The 12,485-nt window shown below is 36.9% G+C and overlaps 1 protein-coding gene across 6 annotated transcripts in view; it reads left to right on the top strand.

Moving 5' to 3' along the window:
• The window catches only part of CCDC150 (coiled-coil domain containing 150), a 70,184-nt gene that overhangs the window by 15,849 nt on the left and 41,850 nt on the right, over positions 1-12,485 (top strand). For 5 of the 6 annotated variants that reach the window (XM_058549483.1, XM_058549481.1, XM_058549480.1 and 2 more), the window contains 8 exons: positions 423-539; positions 1,586-1,715; positions 4,465-4,508; positions 6,046-6,138; positions 7,946-8,053; positions 10,724-10,848; positions 11,107-11,284; positions 11,839-11,907. In XM_058549483.1, the coding sequence (XP_058405466.1) occupies positions 423-539; positions 1,586-1,715; positions 4,465-4,508; positions 6,046-6,138; positions 7,946-8,053; positions 10,724-10,848; positions 11,107-11,284; positions 11,839-11,907 (864 nt within the window). The remainder of the gene's footprint in view (positions 1-422; positions 540-1,585; positions 1,716-4,464; positions 4,509-6,045; positions 6,139-7,945; positions 8,054-10,723; positions 10,849-11,106; positions 11,285-11,838; positions 11,908-12,485) is intronic. The other variant, XM_058549478.1, reaches the window with a different exon arrangement.

Here is a 12,485-nt window from a genome sequence, read left to right on the forward strand (position 1 = left end):
TTCTTTTTGACAACAATTCAGTATATGACATATTTTACACTGCACCACCATACACACAAACATTTCACAAAGCGTTACTTACCCTTCCTCATTACTTGCTGTGAGCTCTTATATTTTCTTTCTATTCTTTTTTTTTTTTTCCTTTTTGAAGTGAAGCTTGCAACTTACTAATGGGTCTTGACCCGCACTTCGGAAAACAGACTTAGCCGATAGGAAGACCAGGGCAACAAATTTGACTGTGCATTTCTTAGAAGCTTATCCATCAGGGGGAAACAAGAGCGTGTTTCTGAGTAGTCATAAACGAGTGAGGAATGTCTGGGGGTGAGAGGGCCTGTCAGGTAAACTTTTCATGGTGACTTTGATCTTTGTTAAGCTGCTGCGATGTTCCCTTGGTCTTGCCTAACTGCACTGTTGCTCTGTAGCTAAGAAGACAACTGTTTCAGGAGAAGCACCTAAGAGAATCTCTTGAGAAATCTGCATCAGCCATGCTACTCAAAATACAAGAAATGGGATCAAGAGTGGAGGCGGAACGGAAACAGGTAGAGAGATTTTTCTCTCCTTGTTTATGTTAGGGAAGTGAAACCTAGAAAGAAAAGCTGATATTTTACCTGTAAGCCTATAGTTTTGCTAATTTTCTCTAGATTTATTAAATTATTTACTTTTCTGTAATAATCTTCTGTTAACATTCTTACTACAATTTAAAATATTTTAGTGCAAAAAAATAAAAGACTCTGATGTCATTCAGTCCAGTACTCTTAATTCATGAATGAGGGAGCAAAGGATCAGAGGGGTTAATTTGCCTCATGCTTTATCAAGGTGAATGCTTAGCTCCTGGGACAGTATCCTTCCCCCTACACCATATAATCTCTGTTACAGGAATTGATTTTGGAAGGCATTGTCCTGGTTTCATGTTGTATATATGTGATGTGGATAGAAAATAAAGATTAAACTGAGCTAACACTTAAAGCAAATACCAATAAGTAAAATAATCAGGAATGTGTTTACATGGCTGTTTTTTCAATTCTCATTATTATTTCAGCATAATATTTTTGCCTTCATCGTGGTTGTTATTTGAAGTACATACACGTAATTTACAATATTTTAAATTCTAAGTACCCAAGGCAATTATTTCCAAATCCTAGTATCTGTAATTGGATTACATAATCTTTATTATTTTAACCAGTGACTGTTCATCACAATAGAATCATAAAAAGGATTCTACTTAAGGAATTTGTAAATGATCCTTTATTGCTCTAACTTGCACTGCCACTACAGTAGCCATGAGCCACATATGGCTATTTAAATTTAAATTAAAGTTAAATAAAATTAAAGATTCCATTCCTCACTCTCTCAGGCCACATTTCAAGTGCTCAGCAGTCTCCTGTGCATTGCAGAGCGCGCAGGAAGCTCCATTGGACAGCTTTGCTCTCTGACCCTGCACTGTTGAGATCTTTAATCGTAACATATAGCTAAACTCCTCATCTCCCTCCAGTGATCTTAAGATTGGAAAATCTTGTTACACATGGTGCTATGAGGTAGTTTATTAGAAATCTTTACCTTACAGAAAAGGAGTTTTTCTTTTCAGGTTCAAATTTTGCAGCAAAACTGCATTGCCCTACGCAATTCTATTCAGACCACCCAAGAACTACTGGCACAGGAGCAGCAAAAAAAAGGAGAGTTGGAGACTGCTATCTCACAGCTCAAGTCTGACCTAAGTATGAAAATAGATGCTAGAAATTACACTTTTGTTAGTTTTTTGAGATTTCATGCAAAAACTCTTAAGATCTGAAGTGTTACTGGTATTTCCCATAGCCCTGAATGCCAGAAATTTCTGATTTCATTTTTATCTGTGTCACTGAGGAAAAAAAGAGAACGTTGGTGATAAAATAGAATTTGACCCTCTTAATTGTAAACTGTTCTTTATTTAGATTTTTTTTTTCAGGTTTATTTAAGTGTTTGTGGACTTGAGAACATTTGGTTTCTAGAAATCTAGATTGAATATTGGATAATAGAATGTTAAGGAAATAAGGCCATTAATCCTTGCTAACCTATGGATTCTAACCATTAGATTATGTCAGACTCTCCATTCTTCAGGTTACCAATCTATTTTGGTTAACCTGTATTTGTAGAAATGGATGGTCGTAAGGTACCTTAGAGCTTAGATTAATCTCCTCATTTTACAGATGAGTAAACAGAGTCCTTAGAGGTGACAGAGCTAGGAAATGGAAGAGTTTAGACTTGGTTCCAGGTTGCTCAGAGTCATGCTTTCTCCAACCCCTCAACCCTTATCATATTACCGTTGTTAATGTATAATTGTAAAGGAGTTTTCCGATAGTCTCAGCTATGTAGATCCCAAAGAGTTACAGCGCAGGGCCTCACACATGAATAACACCTCATAGTTTATGTAGAGCTTTCTCATAAATGATCTCAAGTAACACGCACAACTATCCGTACTTCCCAAAGTAACAAGACGAATTAATGGCAAAGTGAGGCCTGAACCTGGATCTTCTAACTCCAAGCCCAGTGTTCCTGTCAGTGTGCCTTCTCTGCTCTCTGTCTGTAATGGGGGCAGGGAATACCAAAAGGGAAATTAAAATTATAAACGACGTGGAGCAAAGAGTAATCCATTTAATGTTTTGATTTACTGCTTTTAGCAGAAAGTACTCTTTTCTGATGGTTATTGAGCAGTGAATTACTCTATGAAATTCTCACTGATGATGCCCCAAAATAATTTTCTGTCTCCCTATAATTGCATGGCTACAAAAATACGTTACATTTTATGGGGTTGCCACATTATCTCATTTGAGCCTTACAACAACCTCGTGAGAAAGGTAAGAAAATACACCCTATTCTACAGAAGAATAAAAAGATCTGTATCCAAGGACCCACAGCAAATGGGATAGCTGGGACTAAACCACTGATCTTTATATTATATCAATTGTCCTTTTGATTAAGTGATTTTTTAAAATGTTACTTTCTCATTGGATTAATGCTTTATTTTTGAATTTTGTAAAGAATATATGGAAGACCATTAAAAAAAATGAAGATTAAACCAACAGTAATTCAAACTAACATGAGGAAAAAGAAGCCTGTCTGAATACCAACTATATGCTTCATATTGAATAATAGACTCTTTACATGCATGCAATTTTATTCCTTTAAGGTACAAATAGTTCTGCTAACTAGATTACTAAAAGGAATGCCTTTAGATATTTGCTTCAATGAATTTAAAAATGTAATTGTTAACAATTGTTTATTGTGTTTATTGATAAACATTCATATCATATATACACATCTACACAAACACACACATATATATACTAAGTAAAGGGATTAAATTGTTCTCCCAAGTAAGATAAACACTCCCCTTTCATTCTTACTTTGATTAGTGGAATTTTCAAAATAGATCATATAGTTGGTCTTTTTGATCTTTCACATATTTTAAGTTAGAATTTACTCTATTAGAAATGAGTCTTGGACTCATATGTTCAAAAAATATAGTTTTTCTGAGTATATCCTACGTAAAATGTGAGTTTTTATTTGTTTTGTGATTTTCTGCTTTAGACTATTTAAGTGAAACAAAACTAATAGATTTTTATGAATTTTCTATGAAGCCAAAATATTATTCCCAGAAAAGTTTCATCTTTTGGCTACTAGTATACAATGCCAAACTGTTCCCCTATTTCTGTCTTGGGTTTTATTTTCACTGTATATACTCTCCGAGTGGCTTCAGATCTTTCTTTTCTACACAAAATCCTCCTCCTGAGCTCCAGATGGTATCCTACTGCCAACTAAACCTCTATATTTGGATGCCTTGCAGACACCTCAAAACACACGATGCAAACTTAATTATTGCAATCATTCTTACTCATTCTGTCCCCCAAACCTGCTCCTTGCCCTGTATTTCCTATTTAGTTGAAGAGTCCACCATCCACCCCACTGCCCAAGTCTGAACGCTAGATATTTTCCTTGCCTCATCTAGTCAGTCAGCCACCAAGTCCTGACAGTTCTCCCTGCTCATTATTTCACGTCTGTTTTTCCTCTGCGTCCCCATTGTCTTTCGGTTAGAGCCCACTGGCATTGTTTTCCACTTCGGTGACTGCAACAGCTACTAAACTGATCTCTGTATGTACTGGGCCCCTGTTAGAGTGAGCTCTCCAACGAAAAGCTTTTGATTGTGTGCCACTCAGCTTAAAATCCCTCAGAGACTCATCATCGTCTGTGCATGGAGTAACATGTGACCTCGCTTACCGTCGCACATGACTGGAGACTGGTTTCTTGATGATTCCATGACTTAGCTTCCAGTCTATAAAAATATGATAGAAATGTGTTCTCCTTAGTTCCACAAGATACAGACTGGAAAAAAAAAAAATCAAAGCTTCTCAGGGAAAAACATACCATGTGATTTCAGTGTAATTGTAGTAAGTTATTATTATCATAGTTATGTGGACTTTTTGTTTTTAGTTTCTAGAGATGACCTCATTTCCAAGTTGGTTGAAGCAAATAAGGTAAGTTTTGAGGTTGTCGAGTACAGAGTTATTCTTTCCTCTCTCCGCTTAGTAATACTTCCTCACTCATGGTGGTTTACCGGCCTTCTGATTCTCCTAAAATCTTTATTAAAAAAAATTTTCAGTGTAAATGAGTTGTATATTCAGAACTGTTGTCAACTGGGTATTAGGAAATAAATCATTTCATGCAGGTTATTATAGTTTGAAAAAGGCGAATTGGCAAAAATAATGAGACATTTGCATTTTATGCCTATTGCAAACTAATTGTTATAAAGAAACATTTTTATGAAATGTAAGAAATATTAACTACTTTTTGGTAGTGATGGTTGCACAACAATGTGAATGTACTTAATGCCACTGAACTTAACACTTAAAACTTTTAAGTGGGGCTGGCCCGTGGCTTGGGGGTTAAGTGCACACACTTTGCTACTGGCAGCCCGGGTTCAGATCCCAGGCGCGCACCAACGCACCGCTTCTCCGGCCATGCTGAGGCGGCGTCCCACATACAGTAACTAGAAGGATGTGCAACTATGACATACAACTATCTACTGGGGCTTTGGGGAGAAAAAGGGAAAACAAGGAGGAGGATTAGCAATAGATGTTAGCTCAGAGCCGGTCTTCCTCAGCAAAAAGAGGAGGATTAGCATGGATGTTAGCTCAGGGCTGATCTTCCTCACACACAAAATAACTTTTAAGTGTACTGTATACTTAAAAATTGTTAAAATGGTAAATTTTATGTTATGTACATTTTACCATAAGAAAAATTTATAAAAAGAAATATCATTATATCTTAATACATTTCTAAATCAATCTTAATGTGTAGATCCTGTTTGGAATAATTTTTCTGGATTCTCTCTCATCCTGTGTTATGTGATGTTTACCTTTCTCGAGCTGCTTCTCTTGGAGAAACAGAAGAGTGATTCTCTCTCTGTGGGGAGAGGACTAACACTTTGTCCTTCCCCATTTGACTAAGTACCTGTTAGGGAAAGCTCAGTCTACAGCTCACATCCCTATCACCTTCCTCTCATCTCGAGGAGAACTAGCTATTTGTTTTTCACAGAGCAAAGGCACTTGCTTCTGCTGCACTCCCAGGTGCTCCTTGAGGAGAATATCTTCACCTCCTTATAACTTTAAAAGATCCTTGAATGTGTTTCTTTGAAACCACAAGATCTCACTGTTAGTAGGAAAAAATGTGTATATAGTATAAACTAACAAATATTTCATCTTAGAGAGTAGGACTTTCTTGACATAGGGATACTAAGTAAATACTTAGGTTATGGTTTTAGGCAAATGCTTCCTAGTTGGAATTCCAATATGAGAATATTTTTAATAAACAGTTTTGATAAATTTATAAATAAAGAGAAGTTTGGGAGTTGAAGATAACAAGATTTTTAAAAATTCTTTATAAGACACTTATCTATGTATATCATTAGAACTTGAACTGGTACCGGCCAAAATACAGAACAGGTATTTTGATAGAGACACATGTAATAGCTCTTACATGTAGAAAAAGAGAAGTTCTTTTTTTCTCCTATAGAATGTGCAGGTGTCTTTCAACAAGGAACGCGAAGAAAATGCATATTTGAGGTCTGAAATAGTATCCCTTCATGAAGCATCAGAAAAAGCACAGGTAAATCTTCCCATTTCTCTAGTTTTTAGATGTTATTTAATTTTGTTCAATTAAAGAACCTGATTTATTAATCCTGATTATATAAAGTCATACATCACCATCGTCCCAAGTTTTTATTTCCATAAGCTTATTTTCTCTATGAAACATTATCAAAACATTTCTCATTTCACTCTCCGGATTCCTATGACACATAAGCATATGAGATGTACTGCTAAATTGTGCACTGTTTTACACTTTGCCTTTGTTTGCTTTCTAATTTACTCATTAAACATATACCTTTTATTTCCCCCTATGAACTTCTAAGCAGTTCCATACCAAGGCCTGTGTCTCATACTTTCTTTGTATCTTCTATTGCAAATAGCACAGCAGGAACCTAATAAATGCTTTCTGGATTCTGGAGTTATGTGTAATCATTTTCTGTGGGATGGTGGTTCCCAAATTTAGCTGATGTTTTATATATATGCATGGATATGGAGAAGAGTCATCAAATATGCAGGCAAACGAGTTATTTCTCATAGGGCCCAGTGAAACAGTATTGATCACTTAAAAGAACTTTTTGTTAGTACGATTTGGTTACTTCAAGGTTAGGATCCTAGTGTTGCTGTACTCTATGATAAAGAAAATACAAAATAAATGTGTTATTGTATAAAATAATATAACAATAACTACCACTACTCTTACTATACTAATAGTAGTTAACATTTACTGAACCCATTCTATGTTCTAGGCACAATTCTAAGCACCTTATGTTACTAACAAATTGTAATCCTTGCAATTAGCACTACTATAGAAACTCTTATTATTGCCATTTTAAAGGTAAGGAAGTTGGTATACAGAGAGGTTTAATAACATAGCTAATAAGTGACAGAGTTGGAATTTGAGCTCAGGCAATCTGGTTCCAAAGAAAATTAACTATTTCCTTTCAAGGAGCAGGAGTTCTCCTCTGTCTCACCCCCAAGTATTCCTTGAGGAATAGTTTGTACATCTGGTTATAACTTTAAGATGCCTCTGAATGTGTTCCTAACTACTGGACTATACATACCACTTATGATGCTTTCCAGATAATCTATCATTTATCTTTCCTTTCTTGTTACTATTTTTTGAGTGTTTTTTCTATTGATCCTTCAGAGTTATTTGCCCCCATCCTTGAAGAACTTGTTCATTAAAACATAAGATCCTTGCCAAATATACTTTGCAAAAATAACTGATAATTAAGATAAATATTTTACACAGGAATACAAATTTAAAAATATCAAAAAGACAAGAGAATTATAAACTAACTGTATGTTTGATAGATCTGTTGCACAAAAGATTTTTGTTTTATTTTGGAAGATTAATCTTGTGAAATGGCACAATCTATATTTTGCTTTTATGAATACAGTAATTGGTGATGAAGGAGCTTAGATATTTTGTTATCAGCTAAACAATTCTGAATGCTTATTATCCAATTTAGGGAATGGATTTCTATAATATTGGCCAGGCATCTGCACTGTAAATTCCATTCTGTCTTGCTCTAATTGACCAGTGTTCAAAATTGTGAAGAACAGATCAATAAACTGCCAAATGCTTCAGTTGCTCCACCAAATTGACCAATTTCCCCTTTGAATTTAGAATTATTTAGGGTGTTGACTCCAAATATTTGAAAGTATTTTATAAACTAATGAAATAACAATTAGGCTAGGTTAAATAAATTAGGTTCCCATATAGAGTGAAATACTATACTATGTAATCATTAAAAATAATGATACATAAGTAAAAACAATTATTTATTGGAGAGGTCTATGACTTGCTATATATGTTGTCTTAGGTTTTGAATGACCAACTGACTAGAAAGTGTTCAGAGCTGAACAGCATGCTTCAGACTGCTAGTATGGAAAATGCCAGAATCATTGCTGACCATCAAGCCATTCTGCAGGTATTCATTTTTAACACTGGTCAATTTCTGATAGAGTCTGGTCAATTTCTGATAGAGTCAGTAGGAAGCCTCCTTGTCTAAGAGATCAGGAAATATAAATGGACAACTGGATAAATAAAATATTTTAACAATTCTAAGAAATTTTACTGAATTATTTTATTTTTTGATTAGTGGTTTTCAGTTTTCATCAGAGGGGTCATTTGGCTTTGCTTTCTTAATTTGCTTTCTTTTTTTTTTTTTATAATTTTATTTATTTATTTATTTTTCCCCCAAAGCCCCAGTGGATATTTGTATGTCATAGCTGCACATCCTTCTAGTTGCTGTATGTGGGACGCGGCCTCAGCATGGCCAGAGAAGCCATGCGTTGGTGCGTGCCCGGGATCCAATCCCGGGCCGCCAGCAGCGGAGCGTGCGCACCCAACCGCTAAGCCACGGGGCTAGCCCTTAATTTGCTTTCTTAATGGTTTCTTCTCAAAATCATTATTTAGGAAAAGTAATTACCTGTCCCATTATTTCTAGACTCATGGAGAACACTGACTGACCCTGAAGTACTTACCTCTTCCCCAAACACCTGTGCTTTCCCATTTTGCTTATGCTGTTCCCTCTGCTGAGAATGGTCTTTACTTCATCGTCAACTATTTGAAATTCTATTCATTCTTTTTTTTTTTTGTGAGGAACATCAGCCCTGAGCTAACATCTGATGCCAACCCTCCTCTTTTTTTTGCTGAGGAAGACTGGCCCTGGGCTAACATCCGTGCCCATCTTCCTCTACTTTATATGGGATGCTGCCACAGCATAGCTTGACAAGCAGTGCATCAGTGCGCGCCCAGGATCCAAACCTGCAAACCCTGGGCTGCCGAAGCGGAGCGCACGCACTTAACCGCTTGTGCCACTGGGCCAGCCCTCTATTTATTCTTTAAGACTCACTTTCATCAAGAAGCTTGATCACTCCAACCAGAAAGGATCGGTTTTCTCAACTTCTACTCCTTGGACACTAAACAGACTATAATAATAATAGCTCTCTCTTTTTTTTTTTTTTTGGAGCATACTTATTATATACCAAGCATTGTGCTAAGGATTTTATATATATTACCTCCTTTAATCCTAGCAGCCATTAGGTAAAGGGATATTTATTATCCTCATTTTACGGATAAGAAAAATGAGGTTTAGAAAAGTTAATCAACTTGCCTGAAATCACCTACCTAGTAAGTGGTAGCACCGGCTTTAAACCTAGATATGAGTCCAATCTCAGTGTTTTTAATCGTTATGCTATGCTGCCTCTCTGTTCTGCATTCTATAGTAGTAATTTATGTGATGGCTCATTTCCTGTATCACATTGTGAACTTCCTAGAAGCAAGGACGTTGTCTTGTATATCTTTGTTATTACCCATAGTGCTAAGCATGTTTTGCACATAATAGGTACTCAATAAATATTTTTCATTAATTCAACAAACGTTTACTGTTTACTCCATGCAGGTATGATGCTAGATCTAGATAGGATTATAGCGGAAAACAAGACAAAATCCTTACTTTCATGAAATGTACAATTTAGTAGACTAAATGTCTACTAATTGTCATGACATGACATGACTAAATGTCATGGACATACAAATTAGTAGAGTAATGTGACTTATGTATGTAACACTGCCACAACATTTTAAAACTTCGGGATATTACACAAGTGAGACCCCAAGTGTGAAGGAGTAAAGGTTTGCCTTGCAATCAAATATTGTTAAAATAAAAGTGTTTTAAAGTATGTTTACAAAAGTAATTGTTAATGTGTACTGTATTTGCAAAAGCTTTATAAATTGAAGGTAGAGAGAGGGGGGTGTGTATAAAAATGTGAGGTTTTGATAATTACAAAGTGGTGAGCCAGAGAAAATTGTGCAAAACAGTTACAGCTGTCACAGTATCTGAGTACAGTTTCAAATATTCTCAGAAGAGTTCACACCAGACTCTTAAACATGAGTGTCCCTTTGGGGTGGGATCATTTGGAAAGGGTGAGATAGAGAAGGATCTTTTCCCTTTACATACATTGATATTGTTTTACTTTTTAAAATAAAGTATGTATCATATTGAAATTTTAAAGTACCAAAAATATTCTTAATATAATTTTACATCTAAAAATATGTTCATGTTAGAAGTTTTATAAATTTTGCTGCAAGATGAGTAAATAATTGTTATGCACCTTGGTTGTTGGCCAGTAGAGCTGTAAAATGCTAGAATTGTGGTCATATCAGGGTGGGGACAAAGAGAAAGCTGGGCATTAAAATAAATTCTTTTAAAAAGAGGTTTTAGGGGCGGGCCCAGTGGCACAGCAGTTAAGTGCGCTTGCTCCGCTTCGGCAGCCCGGGGTTTGCAGGTTTGGATCCCGGGTGTGCACCGATGCACCGCTTGTCAAGCCATGCTGTGGCAGTGTCCCATGTAAAGTGGAGGAAGATGGGCACGGATGTTAGCCCAGGGGCAGTCTCCCTCAGCAAAAAAGAGGAGGATTGGCATCGGATGTTAGCTCAGGGCTGATCTTCCTCACACACAAGAAAAGGTTTTATTTATATAAATAAAATTTGTGTTTTGTAAACTAATTCAGTATCTTTGATCAGTTATTTTGAATGCTACCCTACCCAATGACTTTCTGGCATCTCATCTTTTAACATTACTTCTAACACTCAGGTAGAGCAGAAAATGATGACACAGACATTTCAAGAACAAAACTTACTGCTGGATGCAGCCCATGCCAGTATCACAAGTGAGCTTCAGACTGTTCAGAATGAGAAAACCCAGCTCCAAGCACACCTGTAAGTCAGTTGTGGGCAACTTCTCATGCAGCTTTTGTTCTTGCATTTGTATTTCTTATCTTTAATGAAAACGTTTAATTCTGCATTTGCTGGGCCAGCCTCCAAAATAAAATAAAGACTGCCCTCAAGGAACTAGTTTTGTTAGAACATTTTGGTAACTGCCCTCAGGTGGGAGATATGTTCTACAGGAACATTTCGTCTTTCTGTTACAGAAGAACTCACATTTAGCTTTCATACCTCCTTGTTCTCTTCCTGCAGGGACCATTTAATCCTTGAACATAACCAGTGTCTCCAGAAAGCACAGGATGCTGAGGAGAGGACAGCTGTGCAGAAAGAGCTGCTAGAATCAACTATTGCAAGGTTGCGAGGAGAACTGGAAGCGTCAGTGCAAGAGAAGAAGTCTCTGCTAGAGGAGAAAGAAAGACTTCAGAGAGAGGTGAGGAGAGGCCGATTTACCTTACCTCCTGGTCATGGTGGTGCTCTTGTTTTAAAATTGTATTTTAAGTGCAAGCGACAAGAAAAGAAATACAACCCAGATGCAGTTTGTCTGACTTGCCCATTAAAGAAATCCTTAGGTGGCTAATCTATGTCTTTGAGCATGTGAAGTAGTCTGTGCCAAATAGTGTACCCTTGTACAGCATTAATGAATGTCAACTAATATTCACACATCCTCATGTTAGTTAAGGGGTCAGATTTTAAAAACTGATTTCCCCTGAAGGAGTGGAACAATGTAGGTTAAGGGGGAACAGCCCTGTCTTCTCAGTTAGGAAGGAACCCGCAGAGTCTGACGTGCAGACGTGTCTTTCTAATTTCAGGGCTATTTGTGAAGTCTGCTCTGCCTCAGAGACTCCCTGAGTGGCCCCTTTTCTGAGAGGATGTGCTATCTCTGCAGTGTAGGTATTAACTGACGTGCAGGGTGTGTCTGCTATAGTAGAGCCTGTCGGCTGCTTTAAAATTGACCCATTTCTTTGTTTTCCCCTCCTTGGGCAGGTTAATAAAACAGACAAAGAAATAGCACAAGAAAAATGCAATTTGGAAAAGGAATTAGCTAAAAACAAGGTATTCCACATTTTATTTGTTGTTATTTCACTATATTTCATTTCCTTCTGTACCACTGCCTCCTGTATCAGCTTATCTTAATCAGGAGATGGGTTGTTTTGTTGAATACCAGGACGTGGGAGAATAGAGAAGCCACGAAGCTGGATGCAGCTCAGAGCACTGCAGCCACTGCAGCATAGGCTGCTTTTGGGGAACATTTGCTTGTTTGAGCATCTGGCGTTTGACAGTGAGTCATCACTGCCCTGGCCCTAGTGTTCACCAGTAGTTTAGCCAGGAAGTCCACTGAGAGTGAGCTAATGGGCCTGTGGGAGACAAAGGGATGATTACTGACGATGCTGTTTTTATACACAAAGCTAAGTTAGGGTTCCTAAGTACCTGTGAACACCTGCCACTTTATTTTCGAGGTGCCCTTTTCTGGGTTCTAAAAAGGCCAGAGAAAGAAATAGAATCCTTATTAAAATAAAACAAAAACCAATCTTTAAAACATTGCTGTTTGTATTTCAAAATTTGGAGAGAGTAAAGATTATGTACCACCGTCATCTAGAGAATATATGTGGAGCATTCAAGGAGTATTAGCC

Source organism: Diceros bicornis, chromosome 10, assembly GCF_020826845.1.
Source record: "Diceros bicornis minor isolate mBicDic1 chromosome 10, mDicBic1.mat.cur, whole genome shotgun sequence".
Taxonomy (NCBI): Eukaryota; Metazoa; Chordata; class Mammalia; order Perissodactyla; family Rhinocerotidae; genus Diceros; species Diceros bicornis.